The sequence below is a fragment of the Aphelocoma coerulescens genome, chromosome 7 (genome assembly GCF_041296385.1).
Source record: "Aphelocoma coerulescens isolate FSJ_1873_10779 chromosome 7, UR_Acoe_1.0, whole genome shotgun sequence".
Lineage (NCBI taxonomy): Eukaryota > Metazoa > Chordata > Aves > Passeriformes > Corvidae > Aphelocoma > Aphelocoma coerulescens.
This window is the reverse complement of record NC_091021.1, coordinates 23,247,684-23,264,930: the sequence shown is the minus strand read 5'-3', so window position 1 is coordinate 23,264,930 and position 17,247 is coordinate 23,247,684. Positions and strand designations below refer to the sequence as shown.

Genomic DNA, 17,247 nt, shown 5'->3' with positions numbered 1-17,247 from the left:
CTGCTAACTGGAACTGGGAACTAACATCATAATTAGTGATGGCTACATCCAGAAGGGAAAAAAAATAGAAATAAAAAAGCAGAAAAAGAGAGAAGACATGATTCCAGTGATGAGCAGCATGCCCTCAGCTCCCTGCCACATTTGAGCTGCCAATGCTCAGCTGCAAGAATTTGTCCTTTATTCTCCCTGACAGGACCACTGTTGCACTGCAGCTCAGTGCTGTACGCCCTGTGCACAATCCTGAAACCACCTGGCAGGACGAATTCCCATTGATGTAAGTCCTTATGTAGGGTAGCCAGTGTTTTCCAAAAAAACTACCTACTATTCATCTGATTGCTGGTGTCTGCTTCTCCTAGTCTATAGGGAGCAGACATTTCCTCCTTAAATTTTTAGGATTTGGGGTTTTTTTGATAGTTTGGGGTTTTTTTAACGATAAATATGCAGCAGTTAAAGTACCTATGTAGTTTATCTATCAGTATGTCAAACTCTAATGGAAAGCCAACATAAAGGGTAAATAACAAAGAGAGCAGAGAGAACCCAAGCATCCGGACATCTGCAGAAGAGAAAGCTCTTGCTAAAGCTGGAATAGAGGTAAATAAGAACAAGGCATGGAAAAACAGCGACAAGTGCTTTCAAACATTCACTCTCTTACCCTGAGAGTTTGCTGAGAACTCACATAAAATGAATACATTAATAGAAGCATTTATAAAACATTAATTGATTTGGATTAAAATTCTGTATCTTTTCATTGTAAAAAGTAAGTATGTTTTCATTTTTCAGTACACCTTCCAAGTACACCAATGAAGTTTCTTAAAGATGTTACAAACCCCTGTAGAAAGCATATTCTTTGAATTCCTGCATGCCCAGGTGTACACATTGCTGTAAGTGTTTATTACCCTAACAGTTGCTTTTTACTAAATTTATTTTCAATTAAAAATTAAAGCAAAACACACCCTTGATTTTAGCCAGTGTTAGTAATTATGCTCACTTCATAAGCAAAAATTATTTCACTATGGTAATATCTTTTGCCATGCAACACTTTATAAAGTTAGAATAGCTCTTGTTAGAGGTATCTTCACACTGTCTAATAGGATTAACTACCTGTTTGTTACTGATACAAGTGCAGATGGGCAGAAATAACCACTGGAAGCATGTTCAAAACTTCGAGGGGTACTGTCGATTTTGTAACAATATCCACCATGTCTTTCCCATCCCTTAAAAGAAATGAACATTATTTTATAGATTATTAAGTATTGTGTAGTTGTTAAAAACTTGTTCCCCTTTTGTACCTTCTGTCTGCTGATCCCTGGCATCCCTATAGACCTTTTCTTTCCTACCATGGTTGAAGAGCAGTTACCCTCAACGTCACTCAAAATGTGGATATCGGATGAGCCAGAACACTGAGTCAGTGATCAGCCTGCCTCATTTAATCTCATTATTAGCCTTTTATTTCACACTATTCCCCCCTGGATGTCCAAAAGACACCACCTGGACTAGTGTAAGTTCTGCTGGTGTGAGTTCATGCAGCAATATCTGCCTGGTCTTATGATTAAATGTTTTAAATAAGCAAGAGAATAAAGAAATAATACACTCTATCGGTCTTTTGATTAGCTGAATGTAACTTTTTACACGTTAGAAATAACAGGATCAAAGCCAAGGGACTGTAAGGGGGTTCAGCAAATGTTTTTACAGGGTGTGAAACATCAAAAAGCAGAAATTTATTCTGAGTAGAAGTTTGCCAGAGCAGATTAAAATACTTAAGACCAGTGGCTCAATACCTTGAGACTCAATCCTGTGGGGCACAGGACTGAGAAGAAGTTGAAGTGCCATCAAACTGCTGACTACAGCTTGTCAAGAAAACCTTGATGCTCTGCACATTTTTCACCCAGTCAGGACTGTGACAAACCTTTCTTACACTAATGACACACAAAATTCTTGAGTGATGGAATACATTGGCCCAAATGAAATAAACGCATTCACCCTAAACTTTCGGAAATGTTAAGCTGGAACCAAGCAATAATGTCCATAATATTATGACAAGAACTCTGGTTCTGGACACTCTACATCTGGGGAAATCCAAACATTTCAGCTTCAACCTTATTATAATTCTACTGAACTGGTTGCATTTCTTCATTTCTCAAGAAACAGGACAGAAAATTTAAAAAGGGAAGACAATGAGCTAAATAGTAAAGCAGGTTAGAGAAGAGAGATATTTTCCTCCACAGATTTGAATATAACAGAAATTCAACAAGTTTCTCCTTTCCACACTGTGAAAAGGAACTGATGGCAAATAAAGCCATACTTTAACTCACTTCCTTTTACTACCAGAATGCAGAGCCTAAATGCCTGAAAATATGATGCAATGTCCCAGTTAGACAGCTGTGCTCCTCCCCGTTTGTGTTTGAAAGCAAATGGAATGCTAGCGTACGAGTGGAAGAGTTCACCCTCCATGTCAATGAAACTGATTGTTTTTCACCCTGACATTCCATTTCAATGTATGAAAACCATGTGTGGGGATGAGGCATCATATAACAGCCATTATTTACACAGATGGTGGACAAAAGGGCTTCACTTTTGATCTAGAAAGAAATAGGAACTTGGGTCACAACCACTGATGAAACAACAAGCCATGAAAGGCATCTCGTGAAGGCTTTTAATCTTACATTAAAATCTAGTTTACACATTTTTAAACCAAAAAATGAGATTTTTCCAAGCAAAACATGCATGTCTTTAATATGACAACCTAAAATTATTTCTCTATTTGCATCCATATGTTCTGTAGCTGTATTTAGAGGCTACCTATAAGATTCTATGTCATTAGTATAGTTCTAAAACAACCACAAACCAACTTACCTCCGGACAACTCGATTCCAGTTCAGGTGAGACACTATTAAATTCTCCTGCTTTTTTGCAAATATAGAAAAATTTGTCTTCGCATTTTTTAATCCTCCAATGTCCCTCCTAAGGAATAAAAAGGAATATATTCTGTATGTACCCATATTCTCATGCATATCTATACAAATATTAGATTACATTCTCTCTTCCTCTTTTAACTCTTCACTAAAAAATAAGTAATTTTTCTCACTCCATTTACTTATCCATTTCTTTCTACCAATACTATCAGCAGGACATCTCCAATCAATCATACAAACAGGTTTGTCTCTGAATCAGTGTTCAGGATGTAAAGCATCTTAATTAACCAACACTATGGCCATGCCAGAGCACTTTTCTTTCTAGCTATCACAGTTCTTTGTATTTGAACAGCCCTTACTCAAGATATTACAAAGTCTGTATCATATAATTTTCACACATCTGTATATACTGGACATGTATCAAAAACAATGCTTGAAAAATTTTATCTTGAACCTCCTTTTCCTTTGTATTTTACATTTCATTTGTTTGTTTACAGCTGCAAGCTGAGTAAAATACAACTTTGGAATCTAAACCCCCCAATTGTTCCAAAGTCCTATTTTCTGCTTCCAATAAGAACACACATTTTCCAGACATTGTAATTGTCTTGGCTTTCCCCAAGTTAAAAATTGCAACCTGGACTCACTACTGCAGAGACAGCAGAAACTCTTCTTGATACAGTTTTCACGCTCAGAACATATTTAGCAAAAAAAAAGAAATTTAATTATGGTGCTACTTTTGCAAGTCATGTATTAGTGAATTTAAATACTGTTAATTGCAAAAGTAAAATAAACTCATGACCACACTACAAAAGAATTGACAGTGCCATGAATACCAACAAGACAGGACAGTGTTGCTTTAACATTATTCCCTGTTTTACAACCCCTGACTGACTTGGTGTCAATCTTCCTGCTGTCAACTTCTATACTTTTATGTAGACCTAGACTACTATGATTTTGAAAGATGCTCCATAAAATTTATAGATATTTACACCAAGATAATAGAGGCACAGCTGACAGTTTTTCAAAACATGAATTTGAAACTTTCAAGGCCAGAACCTTGAAAATTATGCATCATAAATTACGATACACATAATTACCTACTTGGATTTTAAATTACTTTATCAAAATACCCACTCATATTTGTTCTCTTCCATTTGGCAGGCTTTATATATGTAGCATTTTTTATTGAACATAAGCTCAAAAACTGTGATTAATTTTCTGTGCATCAGCACAGCAAAATGCATTGGTTTCTAAAGGCTGCACTGCATTTATCATAACATCACTACACTGGGAATCAAAAAACAAAGTCATACTCCAGGTCATGGTTTAAAAAAGTATGCACAGCAAGAAACAAAATTATTATGAGCTGAAAAAAAAGTGCCTAATTCTTTTACAAAGAAAACTTACATGTCCTTGTGCTGAAACACAGAGTTGTCCTGTTCTTTGAAAGGTGTTAGGTTCTTGTCTGTGCCAGTTAGAGAATTTTACTGGGGTGCTATCTGACCACTCAAAAACAACAGGGGTGTTATTACTGTATAATCCAATCCATGTCTCTGTCACATTTTCTGTAAAAGAGTAAGTGAGTTCAGATTTTAATGGTGAAGGGACAAAGCCTGTTTTTTCTTTAACATCAACACCACCATTAAAAATTATTCATGGGATTTTTATAGGAATGTCCTTTCAGGAAAAAAAAAAGTTGTATAAACTTCAGGAAACCTTATTGATGAGACTATGTTCTACTGCTCTTGAAAACCAAATAATTTCAAAAATAGATCAACATACATGATAATAGGCTTTACAATCCTGAAAAATGCAAATTAAGAGCATATGCACTTTCTTGAAGTGCATGGGGTAGAAAAACTGACATGGAAGTTAAATATTTCTTCATATAATTTTCTGTGGCACACTCAGCTTTAGGTTTCTCTGAGAGTTTATAGGGTCCAGTGACAGCACAGCTGTAACCAGTGTCTGACAAACATAGAAGAAACAAGGCTTGCAGTTTGATGTAAAGTCATATTTGACCAGAGAAAAAGCAGAAAAAGCACTTAGGCTCTCAGGCATGTAAGCCCTTCTCCTGAAGAGAAGCCTGAAGCAGGCTGGAGAGAAGCAGCAGACTGAAGCTGAATACAAGTTGAGAACAATTACATCTATCCATTACAGCATCCCTGCAAATAATGGTATTTGGTATCTATGGAGGGTCTTAATAGAAATGAGGAAGATGATATGGAGGTTAACCTCCTAATCTCTACATGTCACTGTGCCCCAGATCTGGGAGACAAACTCTCAACCAAACTGTGCAGCTCTGCCAGTACACTGGTAGAAAATGGTGGCAGGCAGAAAATACTAACTTTTCTTTGCTGCTGTTATGATAACGAAAGTATTGGCATTGCTGCATCAAAGAGCTTTTGTTCACTAATTTCCTTGTGTAATTATGCTACCTCTTAGGACAATGTGAACCAGCAGAACTGCTTTGATACGCCCTGCTGACATCAAAGTGGACTCTGCCCTCATAGTAACAGCAGCAATTTTGCAGTGTGGAGGAGGCCAGCTTGAAAGCAAAAGATACACTGAATTGGTTTTGCTTCCAAGCACAACTCTAGTATAAGGTTGATCACTGAATATTTTGCAACAATTTGCAAGGAACCAGGCAAGAACAGGAAACGACAAAAGCTAGCATGTTTACTGTGGTCTCGCTGTGTCTGCTTCATGGATTTGTATCTTTATTTAAAGAATGGTTCTTGGAAAAGGTGACTCTATACATTTTTAAGACTCCTAGAATGGGCATGCAACATGATTTCAATTTTGCAAACATAATTTGGGGGTGCCATACAATACAGTGCTTAGATGGCTAACAATGTCAAAGAACTGCACAGAAGAGCACCACAGAACACTTCGAGAAACACAGCACACCTGAACTCCCCAAACTCACCACTTTCAAGCAAGTTAAGGAGCAGCTCTTCATCTGCCATGGAGGATATACTAATGAGCCTGCTATTTTCACTTTGGCATGAGAGAGAAGCATCATTCCAGCTCTTCTCCTCTTTATGGAGTCTGTAGCAGTTGCGATTGTGTGGGTACCAACCAGCGTCACAACGAGTGGCATAATACTTCCATGTATCTTTTAAATGAGCACACCAAGTTCATATACATTAGATAGAATTGCCAAGCTTATATGTTCATAACACGTTCAGAGATTTTCTTTTAAATCTTCAAATGTTGAAAACAGAGTTGTCCAAGATGACTTAAGGAGGCCAAAACTCCTGCTCTATGGATCATCACCTACCAAGCAAACCGAAATTTCTTCCACTTTATTTGATGATTGAACTGTTTGGGCTGCTGGACTAGTGCAAATACTAATTCAGTTTAAAACACAGTTTATCTCCCTTATTACCTCTGAACCTGATTCAAAGACAGATAAAGCTTTTTCAGATGCATTACCTATAGAAAGTTTGGATAAGTCTTTCCTTATTACCTGAAACAGGCTGCTAAACTTTCTTTAAGTTACTAGGAAGGAGCTGAACCCATGTAAGTATCTCTTACAAAACCAAAAATTTGGGTTAGAATAAACTCAATTCTGTGTTTAACTTTCTCACAGAACAGGAGCCTGACTCATTCTATGTATTATGTATCCTATACTCATGGTATAAACACCTGAAGTATATGTAAAACGCTTTTTTAGTATGTCAAAAGTACAGCACATCATAAAAAACCTGAAAATTTTGTGCTGCATTTATACAGCTTCCTTCTCTGTATGCCTCTGGTTAATTCCATTCACACTGAAAACCTATTTTGCAACTCATAAGTGGGGCTTTTATTGCAATATGAAAGAGAATGAGCATTCTGATGGTGTAAGGAATCAAGAAAATGCTATTTGTATTAAAATTACCTGTTTGTTCTAAGACTCTCAACGTGTTTCCAATGACTGAATTTAAACAGAAGAAAGTATTATTACATCAGTTAAAGTAAATAGTATTCAACTTAAACTAGCAAACCCACACATTTAGTGCAGCTGTGATCCTGGTTTGCTGCCTTTATGGTCAGATGGCTTCTCTTGCTCTCCTTGCACACTCACAAACAGGATACAGTAAACACTGAGAGACTTACCCAGCCTGTCATGCTCTGTCTTATTTAAATATTTCTTGCATACAAAAGGCAATCCAGATTCACATAGATAACTGTTCCAGCCATACTTCAGTCTTGGATTAATCACTGCACAATGATTTTCTTTAAAACGTTTATCAGAGACATCTGCAAACACATTTTTGAGGAGCACAAAATTACAAAAAGTCAGTTCATAGTTTTAAAATGGTGTCATGAGGTTCTCTGCATCTTCCTGAATTAATGATAAACATCCCTGCACACCCAAACTTCTAGTAATATTACACCAGTACTATGGACAGTTGAACATTGACCATGAATTACATGCCTGCTTGGCTGCTGCTCTCTGATGAGAGGCTGAAACAAGCTTGAATGTCTATAATTGCTGGTGGACAGACTTCAAAATGTAGCAAACCAAATCATAAAGTTCATGTTAATGTGCTAATGTTAATTAAGCTTGTTAACATAAACAGATTGAAACTCCTTTCCTCCATGAAAGTAGGTACAGTTTTTAAATATGCAACTGGAACCCTTAAAAACATCTTTAGAAGTAAATGACAAAAGGACTAGACCATTAATGCTTTGAACAGATCGATCTCACTTGATGTTACATCCCTAGAAGGGTTTTCAGTTCATGAATATGGGTAAGTATTTCTACCAAAAAAAAGTGCACTCATTCACTTAATTCCGCTTTCAAATGTAGCTGTAGGAACAGCAGTCTTGTATCAAGCTGCAGTTATAGAGAGCATCTCATTATGCTGCTATAACATATCCAAGAGGAACATCAAGTACTTGCTCTCCAGTTCACAAACATTAGAGGTGCTCCATCAGACCACTGCCAGCCAGAATCTTCATCCAGGCGGTTCAGGCCTGTCCACAGCATCATGTCTGTGGTATTTAACTGCCCTGAAACAGAAAAAATAAACAAAGTAATACTGCATGCTTTCCCCAAGCTTTAAAATATCTACAGGCATAGACCTGATGTCCTGACTTCTTACAACTGGAATAAAACAAAACTTCAAAGCAGTCTCCAGAAAGTTTAGGCTGGTTGGCTTTTTTTTCTGTCCTTAGAAAAAGTCTGTTGCATTGTTAATCAACACAGAGATGAAAAGAAATAGACTGAGAAACCTGAAATCCTTCAAAAGCCACTCATCCTGCAGAAGTTGTTGCTGACCTTAGAAGTTAAATCTAGAACAAGCAGCTACATAAATGCTAGCCTGTTTCCATAAACGCTAGCCTATTTCAGCTTTCCATAAACCAAACTACTTTCAGAAGCCTTTATAGCCCTGCAGGCATATCAAAAAGCTAATGAAATAATTTTTAAAACTTCCTTTTAGCTTATATCCTTCAATTGAAAACCAGCAATAGTGGGAAGCAATGGATGAGAAACCTGAGGCAACCTTTGCATCAGAGCTCCACCACCCATTCCTCCACTTGATCTTCTCCATGCACACTAAAATACCCATGAAAGAGCTCTCAGAAGGCTCTGCACAATTTGCCTGAGACATTTGCTCCAAGATGAAAAGCAAACTGCTTATCAGAGGAGAAGTAACATCCATTTATAAAAACAGAGCTGGCATTTTCCTCATACAAGACGTTCACGTCAAGCCTGCAGAAATGTTCTGTCATTCACATTTGGTGAAGTCCGGCTTACAAAGAAAACTTAGCAAGAGAAAGGGACACCAAGGTACATTGCAGAGAAGGTAAACACATGTATAATCCTCCAAAGGAAACAAACACACTCCCTAACCACAGCTGCAGGATGAATGGGAATCTCTGTGGGGAGGGAGAATTGAGCAAATTACACCCTCAGGTAACAAACAACATACCATCACTTCTGCACTTCAGTTTATTAAGGTGGGAACTTACCTTCGTCCTTGCTCTTTCAAGCAGCTCTACTGAGGTGTGTTACATGGCAAAGCCCCACAAGCAGCAATGGGAGAGACATCACACAGAGTATTAGGCTCCAAAGTGTACCCCTTTGCACAGGTAAGGAAGAAATCTAACTACAGGTTTCATACAAGGTCCCCAGAGAAATGTCTACTCACGGCTTAAGTTACTTATGTAGTTCTGCTCTTCGGGGTCGGTGACACTGAGCAGGTCCCCTCCTTGCAGCTGACAGGCAGCCCGAGCCTCACTCCAGCTCAGCACAGATGCAAGGTTGAACTGGTAGCAGATGTGTGTGTCGGGGTTCTTCTCCCAGAAAATGTCACAGCCACTCTCTACTCAAAAACAGACTCGTCACCAACTGCCCAAGACTCCAAAACCAATCAGAAACATAAAACCTTGAACAATTTAATAAATTAATGACAGCAGTATCCCAATGGAAGCACAATTATGATCACCTTTCCTGCTCCTTTGTTAAAGCACAGAGGGAAATAGGGCACTAATGAAATAAAATGTCGCTCCAAATTTCATATGGTTGATAAAATACTCGGAAGCTGATCTGCAGCTGGTGATGATTTTCACAGCTCTCATGAAGCTGACACAGCTACATTTTAATTTATTCTGACTAATCATTTGTTTCTAAAGCTGAATGTTGAAATATTCAAACTGTGAACACCTCACCCAACTTGTGAAGCAACAGTCACTGGATCTCCTTGGACTTTGTACTCAAGAGAATAAGCTTCCTATAATTAAAAGGATAAGCAAGGCTGCAAATACTATCTATTTTAACGGCTGCCCAGAAATACCCACTACAAAGACACATTTACAGCTGTTTTTAAGATGCTTTGGAACAGAGATCTGAAATGTAGCTTGATCAGGAAAGGCATTTCCAAACCACTTCTACTGATAGGAGATACTATTTTGCTTATTTACGCAAGAACCTGGAATATTCACAAAGATTATACATCCAAAATCTTTTCAACAGGAAGTACTTTTTAAAGCTATTGCTATTTATTATTTTAGGCCCAAGACATATTCAAGCAGTGCACAGAAGAAAAGGAATGTGCAAGATACAATGCAGTCAAAAGCAGATCCTGACTTTGCAAGAGCAACCCTTAGGTTATGTGTTCCACAAAAGCTGCCTGTGTGTCACTAGGACAGAGGGGGTTGGCTGCAGGGGAAGCTCAATGGGCTGCCCAGAATAAGGTCCTTCTGCTACCTCCTGTAGTTTTGCTGTTGCAATAAGGACTTAAGTCTCCAAAGGTCGACCAGGATAAATTACAGTAAATTTGCTAAAGTCTTCCTTTGTGTTTTTTAAAGAGACACTCCTCTCTAACAGAAGGGAAGTAATCCAAAACCAGACTGTGGCCTAGTATTACTAACAAAGAACAAACTCATGGAGGAGGGAGAGCGAAGACAAGTAACATCTTACCAGCATTTGGGCAAAACCCCCATTTTTCATCTTGCTCATAGTGAGTTGTTGTGGCACACCAGTCAGATTCCCTTCCATCTCTAGTACACTCATAATACCATTTGTTGTTATATTTAAATGGAAAAACGCATTGGAAACCAAAAGAATTTCCCAGCAAGGTGTATGTTTCTGCAAAAAATAAAACGCAGAGATTAAAAGAATGCAGACCACAAAAATGTTTTCCCCCCACATGTCATTATTACTGTTTTTAATAGCAGTGATAAAAATAAAATGTCTACAGTTCATTTTGAATTTTAATTTATAATTGATAACACAGCATTACAAGCATGAGCAGCATAATTTCAGTAAACAGAATCTGGAAATAATAATTTATTAAATTTGTCACGAGGCACAATCTTGTAACTTACTCCATTGACAAAAAAAATCCCAAACAGAACCACAAACCCCAAAATCTGATCAATTAACACAAAGTCTGCATTTACATGTCAGAACAACTACATAAAACAACAGTTAGTTAAATCAGTACACACTCAGATGCAAACTCTACTTATTTATTAGTCTATGCAGATGAGTAATTTAACATTATTTCCCCTGCTTCTCCCACTCTTTATAAAGTGGATTTCTAATGTGTTTTCCACTCTCTTTGTCATTCTTTGGGAAAGGAAATGTACAAGACAAAGGAGTATTAAATACACTTTCAAAAACAAGTTTTTGTCCCATGGAGAATAATAACATAGCTGAAGAATTGATGCTACATACATCTGTTGCCACAATCAATGCCTTACAAAATATTTTCCTATTGTACTTTGAGGACCAAAATATTGAGAGAATCCAGTGCAACTGAAAGCTGTAAAAGCTTTACCTCAGTGAGTGTCTCCTAAACCTCAGAGCTTCTAAAAAAGGTCAAAGAACCACAGTCACTCTTTGAATGAAATTGTTTATCAAAGATTGCACGTTGATAGCTTTGAGATCAAAGTCCTTCAACTACAGAATCAATACATACTGCCAGGTTCCTAGAGGTTTCCAGAGTTAATGACTGGCTGTGCACATATAAAAGAGCAGTTTACACATGGTAAATCCCCGTCTGAGGTGAATGAACAGACAACACAAGGAACAGGTCAAAAAATAAATCAGGATTGCTTCTCTGTCTGCCTGCTACCATGCTGCCAGCTGTGGACGTACAAGGGATTATCTCAGCCCTGGCAAGAAACCAAATTCAATTGCTACAGACCTCTTACCACAGTTATGTGTATACATATATATATGTTTTCTTTTTTCTTTGAAGGCAGCTATCCCCCACCCCCTTTGCTTGGGGGACTAACAGGCTGGCTTGCCTTTGCATGTGCACGAGCTGTGGTAGAAGTGGAAAATAGAACCTGGAAGTGAAAGAGATTCTGCCAACGCAATTAAATACTTTGGTCCTGAAACTAGGCTGCAAGTGCCTGCCTAAGGCTGATCCTCTTCTCACATCTGAGATGTTGCAGCAATAGGGCTAAACCAGGTTTACTTTCATCTCACTGTATGTACACAGCAAATGGGTACGAATTTTTATGCATTTCAATATTTTCTGCCTGGTCTTAAGCATAAATTCCACTAGGTTTTAAAAAAGAGGTTGGGCACTGTAGTGCTTTCCCAGCTATCAAAGGTCCCAGAAGAAGGGGTTTGGTGAGAGCAGAGGCTGAGCACAGCTGCACCTACAGGGGAAACCACTAAGACCAGATCCAGAACTGAAACACCCAGTTCAAGTGGGGAAAATCAAAAGCTTCAGTCTGAGACACTATGCAAACATCAGGTCTCTCCCTCTACAGAAATGCTGAGGAAGGGGTAAAGGTACAGGCTGTCTGTTGCTGTTTGAAGTTGATGGATTTATCTTAGTCCTTACACCTGGAAAACTGTTCAGGTCTGCAGACCTGAATCTTGATGTACATTTCTACACCTTCACTAGCTCTATAGCAGGATTTATCACAATTCTGATCTCTGTTTCATGTTTCTGTTTGGCATGTTCAGAGTCCAGGTGCTGAACGTTGCAGACATTAGTCCATGCACACTGCAATTACAGACTGATTTTCAGTGACAGGAACTCCAAATCCCCTCTTATCTGTCTTTGGGTTTATCTGTTGCAGGACAGGCAACAGCAAATCCTTAGTAACCCTTTTAATTTTGCAGGTGATTTGAAGTGAGCATTTCCTGGTTTGCAAAGATACTGGTGGTTTTGGGGGTCAATTTAACAAAAGAGTATCACTTGTGTGATATGCTCATCTCAACCACTGCACATAAAAAACCTACACAAACTTTGAGTCCCAAACCGCAATAGAGACTGGAAGGGATCATAAGCACCTGACCTCCCTTCAAAAGAACTTCTGAAACATTTCCCACCTACACTTCTATGACAAAATTTTATTCTTACCTTGAAATGGGTGTTCACAAAGGTCTTCATCATAGGACATATACTGTTTCCATTGACAAGTGGATTTTTTTTTGGCCACAATATCTTTGTTGTTTTCAACTGCTAATTTGTACTCTGATACACCAACTAAGGCTTTTCCATCACAGTTCCACCATAATGAGTACTGACTTGAATCACATTCCAGCATTGTTAGTGGCTGTTCTGGTTTGCTGATGTTCAGTCCGAGACAGGTACTGCTGCCTATGTTGAAAAGACGATGGTTGGATACCCATTTCCATAACATCTTTTCTGAGAGCCGACTGCAGTCTTCCAGAACAAGGCTAGCTTGGTCCACTTTAATGCATAAGCTGGAATTTTCACTCTGGATAATAAATATCCCTTTATCTGTAGGGGGGGGAAAAACCCAACAAACTTTCAGTCTGTAGAATACTGAAATTGATTAAATAGTATCAAAAGACAAATGTTTTAATTGCAGCTATTTAGGAAGAGAAATGAAAATATCCACCAGAATAACTGACACTCCAAAAAACTACGGAGTACTGGTCTAAATTTACTGCCAGCTGATTTTTTTAACACGTGGACTAGTTGCAAGCTCACAAAAATAAATCCAGGTAATATTTCTCAAGTTGGATAGCCAAAAAAATCCTCAAACAAAAACAAGAGGTGCCAAAAAACATCAGACTGTTTAAAGAAAAAAGCCCCTGGTCACCAAGAGGGAATAAAGGTCACAGTAACGGAGTAAAGGTTTAAGTATTACAAGAAGTCATGCTGTATATTGCAAAATAATTCCCAATGTAGCAATTAAAGTAAAAGCTAAAAATTTTAAGACTGACATTGCCATATTCATTCTTCCCTCTGCCACTACAGAGACAGAAAGAAAATAAGTTGCATTGTCAATAGGAAACAGAAATAGTAGGATTTAGTTACACCATGAGAACTGGTGGCCAAGGGTTAAAGTATGCCTTTCCTATCAGATACATATTTTTCAACCATGTGTGACTGCCCTCCACAAGAGCAGATGTGGGGCTAGCCCGACATCCCAGATTTCTTGGAATCATATAGAAATTCACTGAAATATGTGACATCATGTTGTAAGTATGTGAAAAAAGTCAGCTGTTTAATGTCTTGGGAGCAAAAGTTTAACGGAGCATATAGACTGAAAAAGAAGAGGGCAGCTGAGGAACTGGAAATCAGCAAAATGTAAGCCTGTAACAGCACAGCTACTTGATTCACTCTGAAATCCAATGGTAAATAACCCAGGAACTTCTGCTTACATTATATGTGAGATATTTATTTTATGCTTCAAGAAATTATGTGTTGAGAACCTGAGCAGCACTTGCATTTTGTCTTCAAATTTTACAATGAGAATTTCTGCCATGCATACTTTCAAATTTCTGTAATTCACTACACCTAGCATACTGAAGCACTAACTATGATAATAAAAAATCCCTCTCAAATTGACATAGCCCACAAATAAGTATGAGATGCAGAGGTCCACCCAGATGTTGTGTCTGAGTTTAGTGCATAGAGCTTAGGTGTGGCCCTAAAAAGCGAAGATGTTTCAAGCAGCACTGTGACAGTGCTGTGTAACAGGCACACAGGACATCAGCTCAACAGTATAATGTGCACACAACAAACAGAACAGAGAGGACATAGATTATGGAGAGGGTTTTGGTTACAGATTCTGCATAGAGCACATTATGACTTACAGAGAGGTGGCACTGCAGATGGTGGCACTGGTAGCAGTGGCTGTTTCCCCCATGGCTATAGAGATTGGCAGTCTGTGATAGAGCAGGAGCAAGCCCTTCTGACTGGCACCAGGTGAAAATACAGCCTGATACATGAAATTGCATCTTTCAAGCACTTGGCAGCTGTCCTACATTAAGTCCTTAACCACTTAGGGGTGAGCAAGTTTCCTTTGATCCATGGTACCTCTACAGCTCTCAGGTGTTTGAGCTCACTGAAAACCCATCAGACACTGTGAGGGATACCCAGATTGGCCCTTTGCTTTTGAGTTTTCTGTGAAGTTTTGCAGTTTGTACTGGTTTCATCCTTCTTAGCCAACCCAATCCGCCATGGGCAACACAGGTGTCTCTATCTACAAGGCCAGAGAGTTTCTGCCTCTCATGCTAAGGGTATGTCTTTTCCACAGCAGTCTTATCTTTGCTGACCAAAAAATACAGTTAATTTTCTAGATAACTAAAAACTGGGATGTTAGCACTAGTAAACATTGATTAATGAGGTTAATTTACAAGGATACTGGGATTCACACTTGGATTGAGAGCTTGACGAAGTTTATCGACATCTGCAGCATCTCCCATACAGCACCTTCCTGGGGTGGGGGAGCAAGACCACAACCCAAAGGTGAAGGATTCTCAACCTCTGAAAGCCTTTATCTGTAAGGCTCTTAAGAGTTGCAACGACTGCTGAGAAAAGATAAGGTTCTTTCCCAGCCTACACAAATAACCCGTCTGGACGATCTCTGTGAATAACGTTCCTTTTTCATTCTGGGGCAACTTGTGCCAAGAACAACCAGACCATAATTCTTGAGCCCTCTTCCAAAAGTGGTTTCCATTCCCCACGTACAAAATGCAATTGGCAAGAGACCTGTGCTGGCCTGAGGACTGCCAGGAAACAGCCAGTTCACCGCAGAAGTAAGAAATGAGAGATGGCAGGCTCAGTGACAGCTCCATGAGCTCCAGCTCAGCTCTGTCTTCAAGTGGGGTAATGAGACAACTGGAGCAACATCAAGCCTGGGAATTCCTCCACGCTCACCTCCTTTCAGCTTGCAAAGCTACACCATCCATTTGCTCACATAGATGGGTTTTGTTACAAAGCTCCTGGTGTCAGGGAGAGGTCTGTGCCCAGACTCCTGCAGATGAAGAGCTGCAATGGAGCTCTGTGAACTTGCAGGTCTCAGAGGACCCAAAGAAGAAAGGAGATAATCTATGCTTTAGAAACTGAATGGGTGAAGGAAAGCCTTTGGAACAGATCTGCTTCTCCTACATCCAGGCCCCTCCACACAAGGACAAGGTGACAAGAAACATACCCCCAGAAGCGAAGCCTGGAGCTGATGTGCAGCCCTAGATGAAGAGCTGATTGCTGAGCAGTACCTCCAGGTTCCTGTTTACTTGGGCTCAACACAGCTAATCGGGAATAAACGGCTGTAACAAAACTAGGCGAACACGATAGCTTCATTTCCTTCCTCCTTACCTCCCATTTCCTTCCCTCCAAAAAAGCAGCGAGAATTGCTTATGTGATAATAAAGTAACTGGGATTTACTGGAAATGAGCAAAAAAAACATCCCTATGCCCTCCGGGTGCACGGAGGACCGCAATGGGCAGCGGAATAAGAAGCAGCGAGGACGCACAGGGCGCGAAGCAGAGCCAGCCGGGCAGGTCCCCAGGGGCTCCGCGCCCGCCCCCGCCCCTCGTCCCGGAGCGCTCGGAGCCGCCGGGGCTCGGAACGCCCGGGGCGAAGGGCTCTGCCCAGTCCCCGGGCCCCCCGCGCCGCTCCCCACCCCCGGGCCACGCCGAGGCGTCACTCACTCCGCAGGGAAGGCACCGCGTCCCGGCCGAGGGCGGCGGCGCCGCGGCCCAGCAGCAGCAGGAGGCAGCCGGCCAGGAGCCGCAGCCGCACCGCCGGCATCGCCCCGGCACTGCGCCCGCCCGCTGCCGCTCTGCTCCGCTCCGCCGCGGGACCGGACCCGCCGGCCCTGCCCTGGGGAGGGCAGAGCGGCGATCCCACCCCGGCGGCGAAGGAGGGGCGGCCCCGGGGGCGGCCCGCGGGCTCCCCCCGTGGGGCTGCGGGAGGGGGCCGGGAGGTCGCCCCGGAGCCGCGGCCGAGCTCTCCGCGTTCCTCGAGTCGGAGATCGCTCGGCCGGGCCGGCATGGGAAATGCCGCTCATGCAGCTCGGGTCTTCTGCCCACGTCAGAGCTGTGGACTCAAGCGGACAAACCGCTCTGTAATAACCTTATTTTCCATTTGAAAATAGCTACTTTCTCTTCCCTGTACCCCAAGTACTTTTATCTTAAAAAGAACCAGAAAACACATAGAGACATTGGCGGTGAGAGGTCACCGTCAGCACAGTCCGTGTTCCCAGGTTCGCTCTTTGTACCTGCGCATCCCCACTGTACCAGCCCCAGTCGGAGACTAGTTTTTTTAGCTGGGTGAGCTTTGACCTCGAAGTCATTTTATGTTTTGGCATGGGTAAAAATAATTGTCATCTTCCATTTTGTTCGTCTTTGTGTTCAGTCGAATATTTGCAGGAGCTGCCCCCCTTGCGCTGAGTTTCAGTCTTGGGGAAAGTCAAAAGCAGAACCTCTTGGTTAAAAATAGAGTAACTTTACGGGAATCCATGGGACAGCTTGTTTTCAATCTGCAAAAGCATGTTTCTGCTCTGTTCTTTATGCATAGCGGACAAGTAAGTACATAAACGTACATAAGTGTAAAAAAACCAAATGCAGTGTTGGAGCATAACTGAACTGAGACTGTTCCCCCATGTCTACCTC

General features: G+C 40.6%; 1 protein-coding gene across 3 annotated transcripts in view; it reads right to left on the bottom strand.

Annotated features, from left to right (window-relative positions):
* Positions 1-16,410, bottom strand: part of PLA2R1 (phospholipase A2 receptor 1) — a 39,213-nt gene extending 22,803 nt beyond the window's left edge. Inside the window, exons 1-10 of one of the 3 annotated variants that reach the window (XM_069020838.1) lie at positions 16,285-16,410; positions 12,737-13,120; positions 10,330-10,497; positions 9,059-9,232; positions 7,803-7,916; positions 7,017-7,160; positions 5,842-6,030; positions 4,320-4,477; positions 2,854-2,961; positions 1,102-1,214 (exon numbers count right to left, since the gene is read on the bottom strand). In XM_069020838.1, the coding sequence (XP_068876939.1) occupies positions 1,102-1,214; positions 2,854-2,961; positions 4,320-4,477; positions 5,842-6,030; positions 7,017-7,160; positions 7,803-7,916; positions 9,059-9,232; positions 10,330-10,497; positions 12,737-13,120; positions 16,285-16,384 (1,652 nt within the window). In that variant the 5' untranslated portion in view covers positions 16,385-16,410. Of the gene's footprint in view, positions 1-1,101; positions 1,215-2,853; positions 2,962-4,319; positions 4,478-5,841; positions 6,031-7,016; positions 7,161-7,802; positions 7,917-9,058; positions 9,233-10,329; positions 10,498-12,736; positions 13,121-14,445; positions 14,564-16,284 lie in introns of those variants that run through there. The other 2 variants (XM_069020840.1, XM_069020839.1) reach the window with 2 other exon arrangements.
* Between the last annotated feature and the right edge of the window lie 837 nt (positions 16,411-17,247).